The sequence below is a fragment of the Fusarium venenatum genome (assembly GCF_020744135.1).
Source record: "Fusarium venenatum strain MPI-CAGE-CH-0201 chromosome Unknown EDB82scaffold_1, whole genome shotgun sequence".
NCBI classification, from domain to species: Eukaryota; Fungi; Ascomycota; class Sordariomycetes; order Hypocreales; family Nectriaceae; genus Fusarium; species Fusarium venenatum.
In genome coordinates this window covers 1,538,992-1,555,987 of record NW_027072129.1, presented here as the reverse complement: position 1 = coordinate 1,555,987, position 16,996 = coordinate 1,538,992, and the positions used below count along the sequence as shown (strand labels likewise).

The 16,996-nt window shown below is 48.1% G+C and overlaps 4 protein-coding genes across 4 annotated transcripts; 2 read left to right on the top strand and 2 right to left on the bottom strand.

Moving 5' to 3' along the window:
- Positions 1-1,174: 1,174 nt before the first annotated feature.
- EDB82DRAFT_10591 (nucleotide-diphospho-sugar transferase) lies at positions 1,175-2,489 on the top strand. The gene is made up of 2 exons (XM_025731962.2): positions 1,175-1,366; positions 1,420-2,489. The coding sequence occupies exons 1-2, from the start codon at positions 1,321-1,323 to the stop codon at positions 2,340-2,342; spliced, it is 969 nt and encodes a 322-aa protein (XP_025590935.1). The 5' UTR covers positions 1,175-1,320; the 3' UTR covers positions 2,343-2,489.
- EDB82DRAFT_483063 (uncharacterized protein) lies at positions 2,416-10,038 on the bottom strand. The gene is made up of 3 exons (XM_025731963.2): positions 9,382-10,038; positions 2,882-9,325; positions 2,416-2,834 (listed from the first exon to the last, which is right to left on the bottom strand). Exons 1-3 carry the CDS (start codon positions 9,553-9,555, stop codon positions 2,817-2,819), a joined length of 6,636 nt encoding a protein of 2,211 aa, XP_025590936.1. The 5' UTR covers positions 9,556-10,038; the 3' UTR covers positions 2,416-2,816.
- A 663-nt stretch (positions 10,039-10,701) lies between these two features.
- EDB82DRAFT_519314 (uncharacterized protein) lies at positions 10,702-12,220 on the bottom strand (the record flags this gene model as incomplete). Its single annotated transcript, XM_025731964.1, has 2 exons — positions 10,702-11,579; positions 11,626-12,220. The coding sequence occupies 2 exons, from the start codon at positions 12,218-12,220 to the stop codon at positions 10,702-10,704; spliced, it is 1,473 nt and encodes a 490-aa protein (XP_025590937.1).
- A 1,829-nt stretch (positions 12,221-14,049) lies between these two features.
- Positions 14,050-16,053, top strand: EDB82DRAFT_483053 (acyl-CoA dehydrogenase/oxidase). Its single transcript, XM_025731966.2, has 4 exons — positions 14,050-15,053; positions 15,107-15,383; positions 15,440-15,548; positions 15,598-16,053. Exons 1-4 carry the CDS (start codon positions 14,232-14,234, stop codon positions 15,932-15,934), a joined length of 1,545 nt encoding a protein of 514 aa, XP_025590938.1. The 5' UTR covers positions 14,050-14,231; the 3' UTR covers positions 15,935-16,053.
- Positions 16,054-16,996: the final 943 nt, after the last annotated feature.

The following is a 16,996-nucleotide window of genomic DNA, read 5'->3' as shown; positions in this document are numbered from 1 at the left end:
GGTATGATGCATGTCGCCCTGACTTTCGTGGGCTGGTTCACTTGGATCACCATAGCTTCACTGGCGGGCCTGATCTAGGCAGTCTGCAGCTTGGCCGGTCTAGTGGGTAGCAGATGAGCTGGCCTCCATGATTTGGGTTACGAAAATAAACAGCCTGAAGTATGAACTAAGGACGATAAGTTGGCCTAAATTTCGTCCCTTATGCTTGCAACGGCCAATCTTTCTGATACCCTGAGGCCGATGACAGGTATCGATCGGATGCATATCATACCTGTCGGTCATATGGCAATTCCTGATTTCGGCATATAAATATTGGGGCCCAAGCCTCGGCTTCCTGCCGAAGGCCCTGTAGTTGAAGTCCGGATGAACAACATGACGGACGACATGTCCGAATCGGAGGACTGAACATTTCAAATTTTGAAGTTCATGTGACATGATTTCATGCACGATGAAATAGAAATACAACCGAGGTTCAAGCAGGACATGACGGCTTGAATGGTACTCCAAGTTTTGGCTATTGCTTGGTTCGCATATCTCAAGCCTTCGAGTCTATTTTAGACGTTCCTTTATGGTTCTGTCCAATAACGTCTGCTAAAGATACCATATCGTACCCTGGAGTAGACTCCAACCACATGCACTGCACTTAACAGGAAAGATGCAGCACAATTGCCATGCCTCAGTATCAGAAAAAAATGGCCGCTGGAAGCATAAGGGACGAAATTAATAGGTCACTTTATGCTCCTTAGAGTATGTTTCTTAGATTACTTATTTTTATACCCTAAAGCTTAGGAGGCCATTTCTCCTGGTACCCAGTAGCCATGCTTCATTTGCGGGTGCTATACTCTGGAATCTTTAACTACTTACTTCATCAAGTAAACCGTACAGGCCACATGCCTTTCCTACTTCTCTCACAAACAAGCAAGTTCCATGTTGTGGACAATACTTGCAGGATCTGTGAGTGTACATATTCTTCTCCAATCGAAACTACAGGCAAGATCGCCATAGCGTCATTTGGGACCCTGAAATGACCCGCAATCCTCAGGAACCACGCCCAATTTTGGATATCGAAGACTCATGATATGCGTTTTTATGAGAATGGGAGTTTCACAATTATAGCTTCTAGGTGGAAGTGGAATCCATCAAGATATCGCTCAATAGCATATATATGAAAGCCATTTCTCGTGTTGCCTTTGTTGCTTACGATTTCTTGTTCGTTGACTTTCTCTTGACTACCCCTCCCCCGCTAAAATCCGCATCTCACCATAACACTTCGACTCTTACTCAACTACAACTCTTTGTATATATCACCAATTTACGAAAATGACCGACTCTAAGCCCAGAGAACGAGCTGTCGACTCTCCCAAAGGTAAATACTATATCCCCTTGATATCGTCCCATCTTTAACAATTGAATCTCTAGTTTGGACAACTTTGATTACAAATCTGAGTTATTTGCCTGGTCTTCTCACTCTGGACTACTCACTTCGCGTGACAAAATCTAAATATCCTCTTGTTGCTCTTTACACGGACTCATTCCCTCCTGAAGGCCATGCTGCATTGCGAGCTCGCGGTATTCCCACCCAGCACATCCCTTACCTACTCCCGACAAAGGGCAAGGACTACTCCAACGACCCACGCTTTTACGACTGCTGGAGTAAGCTTACTCCGTTCTCCCTGACTGAGTATGATCGTGTTGTTCAGCTTGACTCGGATATGCTTGTTCTGCGCAACATGGACGAACTGATGGATCTCGAGCTGGACTCTCCTTCAATTGCAGAGACGGGTGACAAGACTATTAGCAAGCGTGTCTTTGCAGCTGGCCATGCGTGTGTCTGTAATCCCCTCAAGAAGCCTCATTATCCCAAGGACTGGGTTTCTCAGAACTGCGCATTCACATCGCAGCACTCAACGCCGGATGCCGCTCAGACCGAAGCTGCGGACCCATCGGTGGGACCATTGGGTTTCATGAATGGTGGTCTGCAAGTCGTCAACCCCTCTCAGGGACTCTATGCGCAAATAGTCGCACATATGGAGGCAGATGCAGTCAACATGGATTTTGCGGATCAGTCGCTTCTCTCAGATTTGTACCGCGAGCGTTGGGTACCGCTACCGTATATCTACAACGCGCTTAAGACGCTGCGTTGGGAAGGTGTGCATGATGCTATCTGGAAAGATGAGAGCGTCAAGAACATTCACTACATCTTAAGCCCAAAGCCTTGGGATGAGATTAATGAGAAAGGCGAGTGGACGGGCAAGGATGAGAGTCACAAGTGGTGGATCGATGTAAACCGGGCAAGGAAAGAGGCGGAAAAGGAGAAGGGCATCCCTGATGATGGGTTTTAAGAACATAGACTTTGATCCGGATGATAAATGAGCAATCGGATAGTGCACGTCCATAAACTAGAATATACAGTAACTTAAGTGACAACTTCCATTCTGTGACGGTATCTATATGAAGAACGATTACCACGTAACCCAAATCCACTCAACGCAAACCACACCATAAGAAAATCCAACTCCAAACTGAGAGAAAATGTCCAACGCGTTTCTGCCTTTCCCAGGTCTATCTTGTGCATTCTGCATGCATGTTCGGTTTTTGCCGGTCTATCATAGATGACATGGATAGAAACATGGTTCTACCTCGAAAACAACAAACTTTCCGCTAAATATTCATTCATAAAGTAACATTGGGACAAAGGACAAAGAGACACGAGGCCAGAGACGCCGATGACGTTCGAGATCAATGTCTCAACACCAATACGCCATAAAATGTTTTTCGTAATCTTGCCTGCCCATCCAGTCATATTCACAGATAACTCAGTACCGTTTGTATTTCTAGTAACTGTTAGCAAGGTTCGTTTGGGGCGGAAAAAATGACTTACCTCCTCAATTCGGCGCCTGTTATTTGGATCAATCGAATTCGTCGCGCCCATCAGTGTTTGTCCGATTGCTCTTGTAACACCAACAGCAGGTCGGAAGATGATAGTTGGGGCACGTTTCAAAACAGCCTTCGCGGCGCCAGACGCTGAAGAACTTTCCATGACCTCGCCAGGAACAGCAATGATGGCATCCCGAACGAGATTCACGTCTCTAGCGAGGGAGCGGTAACCACCTCTAATACCCGAAATCACCCCAGTAGGTTGATCTGCATATAGAGAAATTTGTCTCTGCTCGTCAGGATCTACATCATCCTCATCCCATCCTTCATACACTTGTTGGGGGCCGGAAAGCATGCCTTCTGCACCCTGCAGCGCGTATTGTGTGCCGACAGCAAGTTTGGCACCTAACTTCACCAGCTCGGTACCTGTAGTGCGAGCAAAGGCAGTGGCACCCTTGGAAATGCTGCGAATGACACGTCCATCCTTCTTGTATTCGCGAATAGGTACTTCGACAAGATCTTTGAAGCCACTGCCCACGTTGACGAGTGACCGCACAGGTGCAAGACCAGCTAGAATGCCAGGAAGTTGATTTGCCTTGACATCGGGCGTCCAAATATCGTTAAGAGTTATGCCAAGCTTTTCGAATCCAGAGATGCCGTAGATGATCACATGGCGAAGGACCATTCTTGCCTCTTCCAGGACGATAAAGTTCATAAACTCGGTGGTATGTCCGGACCGAAGTCCAGCATAGTCGACTCGTTTCGGCTTGAAATCCAGCTTGACCGATATGTTGTTGATTTCGGCTCTCTGAAGGAATGGCACGTCGCTCTTGGACGTGTGAACAGGTACTTGGTCGTCCTTGAACTCGAAGAATCGTGTAATAAAGTCAAGAGCATCCTGGTCAACGTGGAGCCTCAAAGGCAGAATTGTTGCCCGCAGCACAATCTCGGACGCCTCGAGGGATGGTTGGGGCTTAACATTGAGCATTTCGAGGTGTACCATGCTTGTGCCCATCTCTCGCTCGCCCATATCTTGGTCATACGTCGCGAATTTCTTCCATGTTGAGGTTGGGACATGATCAAAGACATCAAGATTCTTGATGCGAATATCAATGCTGTTGAGTGTTTCGCCCGAGTTGGGTGGGAAAACGAACAAGTCCGCGTCGACACCTTGCAACTCAAAGGTAATCTTGTGGTGCTTGCTGCGCTTCAGTTTGAGTCGCTTTGATCGAGGACGAGCGCGTGCCGTTCTGTTGGTCGCTGAAGTAAAGGCTGTGGTAGCAACAGACTCGGTTTCGGTTGCGTTGTCATTGAACCCTTCATTGATGGCGCGAGATAGCTCTTGAGGATCGCGGTTAGCTGGGATCCCTATGTAAATCGAGTTGAAGAGAAAGTCTCCGATGGCCTCTTCATCTTCCAATTCTTCCTCATACACATGGACCTGACCGGCTCGGGCTTGTCGTTCATAAGCCTTGGCTTCAACATCTTGGACTGCCTTTGTTATGACATCTCGAGTATGAACCCAGTCGTAGCCGTCAAAGAGGTTCCATATGACATGTACGTCTCGCACCTTGACTTTCAAAATGCTTCGCCTGACTAAATCGCTTGGTGCTCCATCATAGCTGTTCTTCTTCGAGTTCCAAACCTTGGCCTTGCTATCTTTTGACACCCCCGAACCATAGTAATCGTCGTGAATGACCAAATCGTCAGAGTCTATACTCTGTTGGCTAGTCGGTTCGAAGCCTGTCAGTAAAACACCCTCGTTGGTGTCTTCCATCAGAGGGCCACCAGAACGGTGAGATCCACGAGAGATTATGGAGCTGCTTGTTGCGTCAAAAAGCTCCTCGGCGACAGGTTCATCGTAATACCGAGACTGTACTTGCAACGGGCTGTCCGTGTTGTAGTCGGCTTCTGAGCCACTGCCAGCCATCTCTTGGGCACCAGCAAAGTCTTGATCAAAATCGTACTCGCCTTCGGGCCTACCAAAGGCCTCAGCAGATATTGAAGCAAGCAGATCCTGCATAGGCACTACGTCCGTCAGATACTTATTCTCCTTACTTGGTGGGGTTGGAGGCTTCAGGGCATTTGCCAATGAAATCAGAGTCTGCATTGAATCCGCGCAAGTTTCCAAAACAAGCAGGTCATCTTTCAGCTCAACAACGAGTTGTTTTTCTCCATCCTCGAGTTCCTTGACATCAACGGTAACCTTGGCAGAGGAGATGTAGCAAATATCAACATATCCTCTGGTACACATGTCTGCTACCTGGCGAGATGTCGAAGACGCGGCTCGAGGACGCTGGGTGGCAGACAGTTCGTTCGTCTTAATTTCAGCAACATCGTTGATGAGAAGAATGGATGACTTGTTAATGGTAAAGACAGCATTTGTCTCGACATCCTCGGGCAACAGAGCCACGAGATGGGCATCTGTAAGCGCAATCACCATTTTTGAGGGCTGACCCAGCGGGTTGAGTCCCAAAAGGCAATCTCGGAACCCAATGTCTAGAGTCATAGGTTTCCCGCTCTTGGTTTTGCCTCCAGGAGATCCAGGGGAGCCGGCCAAGGCATGGTGCGCTTGATCGCCAAGATTTGCCACCGAAGCAGCAAGACTGGCTTCAAAGTCTTGTGGAGTTGCATCTTCTCCAAGCTCAAGTAGGTCCATGATGGTGGGTACACGGTACTCAATACATAGATCTTGCATCTTCAACTTGATAACTGGTTCGATCTCATCACCAATCATTCGTGCCATCAAGACCGGGCTACGAAGTGAAATGTCCTTGGCGCCGTATGGAGACGTGCTGACCAGTTCTTCCGACCTATTCCTTTGTAGCGAAATGCCGTGCAAAGCGATAGCAACGAGTGAGGGGATAGAAATGTGACTGATATGGAGATCTTGTATGTCAGTACCCAGATGGCCTAACTTGCCACCAAAGTCCAGGCTCAAGGCGACCTTTTTAACTTTGGCCAAGGTCAACAAGCCAGGGCGGTCGTCCTCAGGTAGATACTTGGCAACAGTAGAAAGCTTTGCGACCTCTTCGCCAAGATTGGGCAAAACGGAAAGCAGCGGCATATTTTGCACTCGAACACTGACTGTGTCCACGTTAACCCTCAAAACCGAGCCGTTTCTTCGCTGGCGTAGGAGGGTGTCTACCATAATCTCGTCGTTCTCCCCATCAAACTGATGTTTCGAAGGTATAATCAGCTCGAGGAGTTTTTCAAGATCGCTGTTTTTGGGAGTTGTCAAGAACTCCACCCGAACACCACCAATTTCGGCATTGATAGGGGGTTCGGCCGTCGAGTTCTTCAGGTGAGGTCCAGATACCCGTATCATACTACAAGCCACGCCAATGACTTCGTCTCGACTTATGAGCTTGATAGCACTTGTTTCGGCGATCATGCTGCAGTCTTTTCCAATGAGTTCCACCCACGAGCCTCCAATACGCAGATTGATCTTGTTCTCTGATGCCGCGGATTTGTCGTCTGGGTCGACTGGAGTGTCAAATCGAACTCCTCGGGGTTTATGTGCAACAGTGACCGGTTTTGGTGTTGGGGCAGGACTTGAGGCGATCGAAGCACTCATGTTAAGGAAACTGCTTAAACCACCAAACCAACTAAAGGTCTCGTCGAGTCGTCGTAGATCAAGCTGGAAAACAAGAGGTAATGTCTGTACATCTGTTTTGGTATTGCCGCCTGATTGAAGAATCTTGACACCAATGTCGGTCCCATCGGCAAGGAAGGTGTCCCTAACAGATGTGCTCATAGGCTTGCCACTATCGAAGGAGATGATATCGCCATTCGCATAGCCGAATCGGAACTTTTGTAAATCTATCCTGGTCAGAACAGCTGGCTGTGTCTTCAACCTTCCCTTGGTAACAGGAGCCGTTGATACTTCCGTCTGGGAGATGGAGATAGATAAGTTTTGCAAGGTTGCGTTGAGGAGAACTTCCTGGTCAAATATGAACGCGGAAGGATCCAAGTATCGTTCAGGAGTGTCCGAGATTCCGCCCAAACGATTAACAAAGTCGAGCTTGATCTCTTCAAATGTTACCTTGACGTTAGGTGGCTCTTTCGAAGGTGTCTCCTGCTTGCTCTCCTCTGTTGGAGTTGGTTTCTTATCTTTGACGGCGTCAAGCAACTTCCCAAGAACCATAGCAAGTAAAAAGCCAAGGGAGGCGTCAAAACGAAGATTAATTGGCGATAGATCGACTTCCAGGGTACTTTCGACATCTGAACTGCTTTGGCTACTGCGCTGTTGTGCATGGGCAGCTCCGTGTACAGAGAAGGCACCTGGTGCTTGAGGATAGGCTGATTGACCAAGAGACTGCGATAGCTGGGCCACGGACTCTGGAGATGCGGGTTGAACTTGTATGTGCTTATGTTGCGATGGGATATATATCGATATGGTCTTTAGGTTCAAGAGTTCCTTCACGAGGCGAGTCGGACCCTTTGGAGTAGCAACGTCTTCTTGCTGTTTGGAGCTTGATTTCTCTGGATTGATATCAGTGAGACAGGCCCTAGAAAAAGCAGGCTCAGAAGATTCACTATCAGAATTATCCGCCGGATCAGGCAAATGTGTGCTGCGATATGCTGATCGTCTCAAAGTCGTCGATGCCACATGTTCTTCTTCTGGGTCATCATACTCGTCATCCCAAGCACCTGGAATGAAACCATCGGGTTTGCGATTTTCTTTCACAGGGGGCGGCGCATCTTCTGTGATAGGGCTTGGTGCTCTGGGACTCGATGCCTTGAGACTTGCCGCTTTAGGACTCGGTGCTCTAGGACTTGGTGTTTTGGTAATTGGTGCTTCAGGGCTTGCAGGTTCCGGTTCGGGAGTCTGAGGCCGGGCTAGTTCGGGGACGCTGGCATCCAAGACTGGCGAGTCTGGTTTTTCTGGCTCAACCAACTGTTCCGTCTCTGGAGCTGGCTCATCTTGGGGCTCGAGTGATGTTAAATTGTCATGAGAAACAACAGGCGACAAGTTAACAGGCGACGGAATGGTTGCTGATTGCGCGTTGGTTTGCGAGAAAGCGCTCATATACATACTTTCCGCCTCTTCGTGTGTGTACATGTGAGACTGTGCCAATTCTTCGGTTGACGCAATTCCAAAACTCTCACTCGATGAGGTCCGACTAAGCTGCTCGTTTGGTATACTTGAGTTGGATGCTTCCATGGTGACTTGCGTTGTCGGGGTTTCAAGATTGGGAGCAGATCGAGCCTCTCGTTCTGGGGTCGCCCACATTGGTCTCTCGTTTTCTAAAGCGCTCGATTGGGAACCATGTTCAGGAAGCAAGATCGAGTGGAATAATGTTTCGTCATTAGCTGCGTTGTGGAAATCGTGATACATCGAAGCCCGGGGAGTTGCTGGGCTATCTTCGTTGTCGTCTTGGGGACTCGAAAACTCGTATGGAATTCCAAGTGCATTCTCACTATCACCCAAGGGATAATCCTGCTCTACAGGCTCTTGATCCATAAAGTAGTCGTCCTGAAGGCTTTGTTGTGAACCATCCAGGAGATCCTCGTCTTGGAGACTTGGTCGCAAAGAACTCGCAAGCCGTTGGTCGATACTATGTTGTGAAGAGATGATAGGATCGTCGTCAGGAAGACTATAGTGGGACATCGATTCCGGCTCATTAGATCGGATGCTCGCCTGGGGTGATGATACAGACTCGTCCTGGAGACTGGCTAGTGAGAGTTCCGTTGCCTGGCGTGATGGCGGATTTCGTGTCATGGCTGGGGAGGAAGCAAGAGATGGCGATGCGATTGAAGGAGATTTCGCTAGGGCGGAAAAGACGTTTGCTTCAGAAATGAGATACGCCCTTACGTTCGATAAAGAGACATGTCGTTTGCCTTCCTTGGGTACGATGGTTGGGAATCCAGCGTCGTCATAAGATCGAGTAGTGACGCCTTCAACGTCGATACCCTCCAGCGCAACCTGGAATGACACCATCTCAGTCGTAGTAGAACTTGGCTCGACAAGTACCTCGACATCGAGTTGAAAGTTGACACCCTTTATCCTAACCTGCATGCGATCAACAATACCCTGGAGGAAGTCGGCCAAGAACGCTGGTAGGGAGAGCGCTTGACCCGTCCCATATGCCAAGTCATCTTCGCTTCCATCGTCACTCATCGACACCGAAGCACCCAGGTCCTGACTTTCGGCTGCTAGCGCATCTTCAAGCTTCCGGCGCTCTGACTTTGGTTGTGTTTCGAGAAATGATTGCGCGAGATCTACGGTATTCGGTACAGCGACGGTTTCTTCCGGTGTTCTTGTCCCTGACGAACGACTCTGTTTCGATTCGGTACCTATAACTTGCAAGGCGATATCGACGCCATCGACTTCAACTATTATAGGACTTGTGTAAAAGTCCATAGGTATTGTCACTCGCAGCAACAAGACCTTTGCCTTTTTCAACTTGAATGTGTCGGGGAGCTGGAGCAGCTTATTGAGTTTCTACGAAAAGTATTAGCCATCATGGTCTCCCATGATATGTCGCTATCAAGACCTACCTTTAATTTAATCCCGACATCACGAAATTCAAAGACCGTGTTCCTTCCTATTGCCAGATCTAGGTTATCCATCTCCAGAGCATCGGCGTCGAGAAGTTCTAATCGGGACAGAGCATACCGGAGCAGCCTCTTGGGCATAGAGGAGCTCCGGAACGACTGAAAGAAGGTTGCCATGATGCCGTCGTCGGATGCGTGCGAATCGAGTTATGGGTGGCGATGACTGCCTGCGCAGCCCGGAAAGGGGGATAAGGAGAACGGCGAGTATAAAAGAACAGTCGGCTATTATACGAGTCGTTGATGAGTATCGTCGCTGTCTAGGCAGAGGTCCGCGTTTGTGTCTATCTATCGGTCGGTAGCTTGAGAACCCCGGCCAACTGCGGGGCCGAAGGGCATGTTTAGAAGAAACAGAGGGACATGAGAGTTGATGTTGGGAAAATATTTTAAGTTGAGGCCTGGACTGTGAATGCGTGGCTGCAAGGCATCACTGACAACTTAAGGTTGTTTGGTGTGAAAAGGAAAAAGATAACTAAAGTTAATCGATGTTCGAGGCATCCTTCCCAAAGAGTCGGGTCACCGTCACAGCGTCACACAGTCACGACATGGGCAGGATGATGGCTGAGGCGGCAACGCGCGGGCAAGTGGGGGGACGATTACTGCCGAATTTAGGCAAGTTATAGGTGGTAAGGGCCTGGGAAGTCTCCCCCGTTGGACCCTGGCTGCCTGCCTAGGGGTTGAAGCTATCGATGCATAAAATAAACAGCCCAAGACAGGGGTTAGTTAGGAATAAAGTGTCCAAATTCTTTTGTCTTGCAACTAGAGTCAACTCCAACCAAAGCATGCCGCCTGGTTATCGCACCCCAGGCGCTAGAGTCACTAGGAGCATGAGGCTCGTGACTTGGTTTCAAGGATAGTTTCGAGCGACGGACAGAAGCAGATGAATCTCTAAGCGCGTCAGTTGACCTAAGAATTGCGCTTTTAGTGGGTGATACGAGTCGCGCATCCCTTGCTGTACAATGAATCGACTCAACTCATTGGCAACACCATCAGAATGTACACATGTGTTAGGCGCGTCATGGATACTACAGTACCCGTTCACCTCGTTTGATGTTCTATCTGCTGCTGTGACCTGGTGAGTCAAAGCAGCAGTGACTCCAAACAATTGCATCGTCGATCTCCTTTCCGATACCCCGATAACCTGAGACAGCTTCCGTCTACAACTATCACGCGAGTATTACTGAAATCCTGGATATGTCCTTACTTGGTGCGTCATTCTTCACGACTTCAAGGATACACTGTAACATGCTTCTCTATATCTATCTCTTACTTGTTTCGTCCATAAGCCTCCGCTATACGTTTCCCAACCGCCTCACCGCTCCAATACGCCCCGGTCGCCGTGCCAAGACCAACAAACGGCGCCGTGTGTTCGCCTGCCAGCCACAAACCATGATCCGGTAAACCCTCTCGCATTGTCCGGATATCCACATCGCCTTCTTCCAAACCAACTTGAAAGTTGCTATAGCTTCCATACCCAGAAAGCTCATCACGAAGCCAGTCAGTGGCCATGAAGCCAGAAGGTTGACAGTCAGGATCGCTCTCCGAGTAGTGTGGCAATAGTGAGTAATACGGTTTGAAGAAGTTGAGGAGAAACTCATCCTTCTTCTTCGGATCCAAAATCTTGAACAACTCCCCGGTGATGTACTGTGATTGCTCGCCGTAGGTGTAGAAGAGAAGCGTAGGATGTGACACTTCTGGTCCAAGACTTGCGAGTTCCACGACCTCCTGGTTCCACCTCTTTGGATTCAGATCAGGAACATAATTTGGAGACAACCATTGTACGAATCCCTCTGCCTTTCGATCATCGCCTTGACCTCCAAGCCAAAAAGCCTTTGGGAAGTTAATGTACACCTTCTCAAGGCATCCATAACCGATAGCCCCAATTGCCTTAGTCATTCGAGCAGGCAGCGCAGGTTCAAATGCATCGAGGTTTCGTTTTAACCATCCAAGAGGTGCAGTCATGACAATCTCATCAAACTCGAGTGCTTGGCCGCTCTGTGTTCTGACCTTGGCCTTTTCCTCAGGACTCGTTCTGTACGATATCTTGTTAACCTTGGTTTCGAACTTGATCTCGGCACCTTCGAGAGCAGGCCTTGCAACTTCATCTAGAACCTTTTTGTAAGTTCCAGCGCAAAACAGGTTTTCTAGCAAAAGTCAGTCACGCCTTGTCCTGCGAGTATTTGTACTTACCGCCTTCAATGCACTCCTCGAGCCAGAAGAACTTCAAACTCTGCCGGTAAACGGGACTTCCAATAAAGGCACCCCACATCTCAGATATTTGCATCACAATGTTTCGTTTCCTCTCATGGTCGTCCTCGGTACTCGGTACCTTTTCGGTTACCTTTTGAACAAAAAAGTCATGGAGGCTCTGCTTGGAATCGATATCGTGAGAGGAGTTATTGGAATGCTTAAAGGCTTCCTGAACGATATCCCACACCATGGTGGAGTACTTCTCACCATCCTTGAGTGAAAAGAGCTCTCCATCCTCGCCAAATACGCACGAAGTCGAGTCCCAGTCACTGACAGCAGTATTTGTCTGTTTGGCTAGATCTAGCATGGGGTTGTCGTCGGTTCCATGTATCCAGTTTGGTCCAACATCAGCTAGATGTCCATTAGGGAGAATTTCCTGGTGCAGACGCCCACCAACCCGGTTGCGGGCTTCAATAATGGTCACCTGGAATCCATTCTGAAGTAGAACGTCGGCGCACCGAAGTCCCGCAAGCCCAGCGCCAACCACAGCGATGTGCGGTTTTGAGGTATGATCGATTCTCCTCAGGCCATTCATCGTGGTGACCTTCTTTGATATATTATCTGGATTAAAGCCGGCTTGGGTATGGGGACGAGTTGACCAGAGGTCCTGATATATCTTTGAAGTGTGTCTAGCAGCAGGACTAGTGCAACATATTGAGTAAGCATCCATTGGAACGGTGAGAGTATATTGACAAAGAAAAAGCGTGTGTGGCTGTGAATATTTGACAAGTGGTTAAAATAGTGAATAAACTGGACTTCCAGCAGTAGGAGGCAAAGGAGGTTATTGAGATAACTCGGTATGATAGGTGGGGTAGGAGTTGATCAACTACGCGGTAGCAAGGCCGATATAAGCCTCAAGCTGTGACAGGGAGGTCACCGGATGTCAAAGACACGGCAGGCAAACATTGGCTTTTGGCTAGGAAAGTTCCCGGAGAATAAATGACAACTCGAAATGGGGTAGATATCGTGACGACGACGATCACGAGGGAGATATCCACCACTTGGATGGATGGATGGACGGAGTTGGGCGTGTGTTAGCCCCCAGTTCAAGGAGGCAATAACCGGCCAATCATGGCAGATGCATGCTTCCGACAACTTGAGCGGTCTATAAACCTCGAGATAACGGGGAAAGCAACCAAGCGAGGGATGACAACAGGCCAGCCCAGAACCAACCGGCGCAGGCCGTTTAGAAAGTGGGCGCAGGGGAAAGACCGCCATGAACGCCTTGTTGCTTTAGCCTGAGCCTTAACTCAACCTTAGAGGCCCATGATTGGAGCAACATGACCGATAAAGAAGTCAACAATAGGCGCATAGTATTGTGAGGCGGATTATGCATTATTGTCCTATTTCTGCAGGTCCAAATAACCTGACCAATAAAGACTTTGAATCGACACTCATGGGGACATGGATTCAAGGCAATAACCGTTGCTTATAGAAACCCCTCAAAGGGCCACTCATGAAAAACAATGTACCATGCAGGATGTTGACTTGGGAAAGAATGGCTCGGGTTGCGAGTCAAACACAAGCCAGGCTATATGTAAGACAGAGGCAAGGTGAAAGATAAGAAAATATAGGGTTTCGCCAGGTTAAGTAAAAAGTGATACGTACCGTGCTATAAACCCAGGTTGTAAGTGCGGTAGAACAGAGAGAAACAAGCAATGTCGCACGCCTCCCAGAAGAGCTTCAAATAGACGAGGTAATGGGCTTTAGAAACGAGCTTTGCTTAAAGAAAAAGGTTCTTTGAGGTTATCAACAGTTTCTTTATCGGCACCTAGCGCGTGGGTCCATGACTAGGGTGATGAGTCGAGCCATACAATCAAGGCTAGGTTGTTGCCGCATTATTAGGATGTTATTTTGTTTCCTTGAGAATTTGACATTTTATCTATCTGGTTGTCAACTTGAATCCGTCGAGGCTACTCGTCAGCCTCAGGAAGCTTGTAAGATGAAAATAAGTCACTCTAGAGTGAGCTACCCTGAAACATCCTGTCACACTATTTAAAGTTGGCTGTAAGAGTAGGAAGCAGAGTAACAATGAGACACAACAACTTCCTCTAAAAGCCGATAACCAACCAGGTAGTTTGAATGAGCATATGCACAACATCGTGCATTCATTCACTGCAAATTTAACCCTCTCCAGAGGTTGAAGTTTGAGTGTAGAAACAAACTTGTCCTCTAACAATAAAACTGAAGCCTGGATGGGACTACCTGCTAGGGTCTAGGTACATGTAGTAGCTCTTTGACAACTATTCCACTAACAATATCGAACAAAGCGGCTCAAGAACAATCTCCATCATGTGCAAATGAAACTGGTCCGGCCCCGCCCCCGCAAAATGGAAGTGATGCCGTTAAAACCAATAGGAATCTTTGTATTTCATCATGAAAGGCCCACTTAGTCGGTGCCGAGGTACAGCGCCAGTCTCATCCGGGGTAATCATCGTCAAGGATATGTCTGTCAATACCAAAAGCCAGCTCTTTCTTTAACTTTTGTTTTCTACTATTTCTCTTCTTCTTTCACTTCTGTACCCAAATATCTATACTACCACAAAATGAGCACACCCACAGACACATTCTCCCGCGAGGAGGTCCGTTCGCACACCTCCGACGAGTCGCTCTGGTGCATTATCGACAGCACAGTCTACGATTTAACAGACTTCGTCGATGCTCATCCCGGTGGTGAGACTGTTCTGCGCCAAGTCGCTGGTCAAGATGCCACCACCGCCTTCTATAACCTCCACCGACACGAGGTCCTCACAAAGTACAAGGACCTTGCCGTTGGCACCATTGAGGGCGAGAAGGCCCAAGTCATCACCCCACAGCCTGGCGACCTCAGCAAGGTCCCCTATGCTGAGCCTCTATGGCTTGCTGAGCCTTTCAAATCCCCCTACTACAAGGACAGCCACAGGGAACTGCGGCGCAAGCTCAGGGAGTTTGTTGACAGCGAGCTGTACGAGGAGGCGCAAGAGTGCGAGGCGACAGGCCGCTACATTAGTCAGAAGATGATTGATCGCATGAGCGAGTTGGGTATCTTGCACATGCGTCTCGGACCTGGAAAGCATCTTCACGGAGTCAACCTCATGGGAGGCGCGGTCAAGGGCGAGGAGTTCGATTACTTCCACGACTTGATCGTGTCGCAGGAGCTCGCACGCGCCATGGCCCGTGGTTTCGCTGACGGAAACATGGCTGGTATGACCATCAGCTTGACAGCTGTTCTCAACTTTGCCCGCGACGAGGCCTGGAAGAAGAAGATTGCCGACGAGGTATTCAGCGGCAAGAAGAAGATCTGTCTCGCCATTACCGAGGCCTTTGCTGGTTCGGATGTCGCTGGACTGCGCACTACTGCCGAGAAGACTCCTGACGGCAAGCACTACGTAAGTTAAACACTGTCCCTAATGATTGAACATGTGGAGCTAACGTTTGCTAGATCATCAACGGAACTAAGAAGTGGATCACCAACGGTGTCTGGTGTGATTACTTCGTTACCGGTGCTCGTACGGACAAGGGCTTGAGTGTCTTCGTTATCGAGCGCGGTGAGGGTGTCGAGACCAAGCAGATCAAGACCTCTTACTCTACCACTGCTGGTACAGCTTTTGTGACGTTCGATAATGTCAAGGTCCCTGCTGAGAACATGCTGGGCAAGGAGAACAAGGGTATCCAGGTCATCCTCAGCAACTTTAACCACGAGCGCTGGACCATGGTTTGTAAGTTGCCTATACACCTACAAACTATAACCGAACAAATACTTACCGTTCAACAGGTGGAAGTCTTCGTCTTTCAAGAAGCATCGTCGAGGAGTGTCTCAAGTGGGCCAACCAACGTCAAGTATTTGGCAAGTCGCTAATTGACCAGCCCGTCATCCGACAAAAGTGAGAAACCCCAAGTCACCTATAACAGCCCAATACTAACATTTCCTAGACTTGCCAAGATGATCGCCCTCGTCGAAGCCAACCAGTCCTGGCTCGAAACCGTCACATATCAAATGTGCCACATGCCCTACAGCCAGCAAGCACAGCACCTTGCCGGTCCTATCGGCCTTCTCAAGATGAGCGCAACCCGTGCCGCTCACGAGGTCGCCGACGAGTCGGTGCAAATCTGGGGTGGTCGTGGAATCACCCAGACCGGTATGGGCAAGTTCATCGAGATGTTCCACAGAACCTACAAGTTTGATGCCATTCTCGGTGGTGCCGAGGAGGTCTTGGGAGATCTTGGTGTGAGACAGGCTATGAGGAACTTCCCCAACGCCAAGTTGTAAGATTATCTTGGGTTGTATATGTAGTTATCGTTTTAGGTGCTTTTTTGGAAATATCCGACAAAGCGATTTATTTTTGTTTATCAAATATGTTCAACATAATGAAACTCCAGTTGAACCAATGCTGTGTTCTGTGACCTGTCATTTACTTATATCATACGACAATTTTGCATCATCATACTTGTAACTCCTAGTCGACCTGATTATTAGATTGTATGGGCGTATAACCAAATATTCAACGTCGATGTCGTCCATCATCTCGTTCAAACATCTTTAGGAGCCCTTCCCTGGTCGGTCGTATCAAACTGCCTTGCCATATAATTAAGGCCAGTACACGGATTTTAAGGCTTTTCAAGTCATAAAGTGTTAGTCTTATAGTCGAGTGCCATGTCAGAGATGTTTGGAATGCCAGGGATAAATTGACAAGAGTTCTGCGCTTAAGTGGTTGTCAACACTCACAAACATCAGGGGTTTGCAAACTACTGGATTCAACCACACTACAGGATCAAGACAGTAAACGTAAAGTACAGCTAGCTAGTCACTGCTACGATTTGAAGAACATAAAAGCCATAATCACCCGTGACAATGGAGTCATAAACCAAATTCCTCCCACCATTGCCGGATCCCTTTCAACGGCCATGCTGACTTGGATTTCATTTGATATTCTATGTTGTCTATGTGTCTTTATCTTATGTTGAATCCCTCTGTATGATGTGAAAGGCTTTATACTTGTATTCAGGTTCAAGACTAATACCTAGGTATATATTGTAGATAGTGATAAGTTGTCTATAACTGTTCTATACCAACTGCTGATGTACTTACCACATGCATACGAAGATTCCAAACTTTGGATATGTAAACTATATTAACGCAGCATAGAAGTCAGATCTTAGTTGCAGTTTTGTTTCTAGCAACGTTTTGCTTCCTTGAATTCAACGCGAGGCTTTGATACTGCAATTTCCTTTAAGCTTTGAATTTCAAATCGACCGTCAATAATGAGACGTCGGTAGTTGTTTGTGTAACGTCATCTACCTTCTAAGAGATTCAGATAGGTTTGTCTTTGTG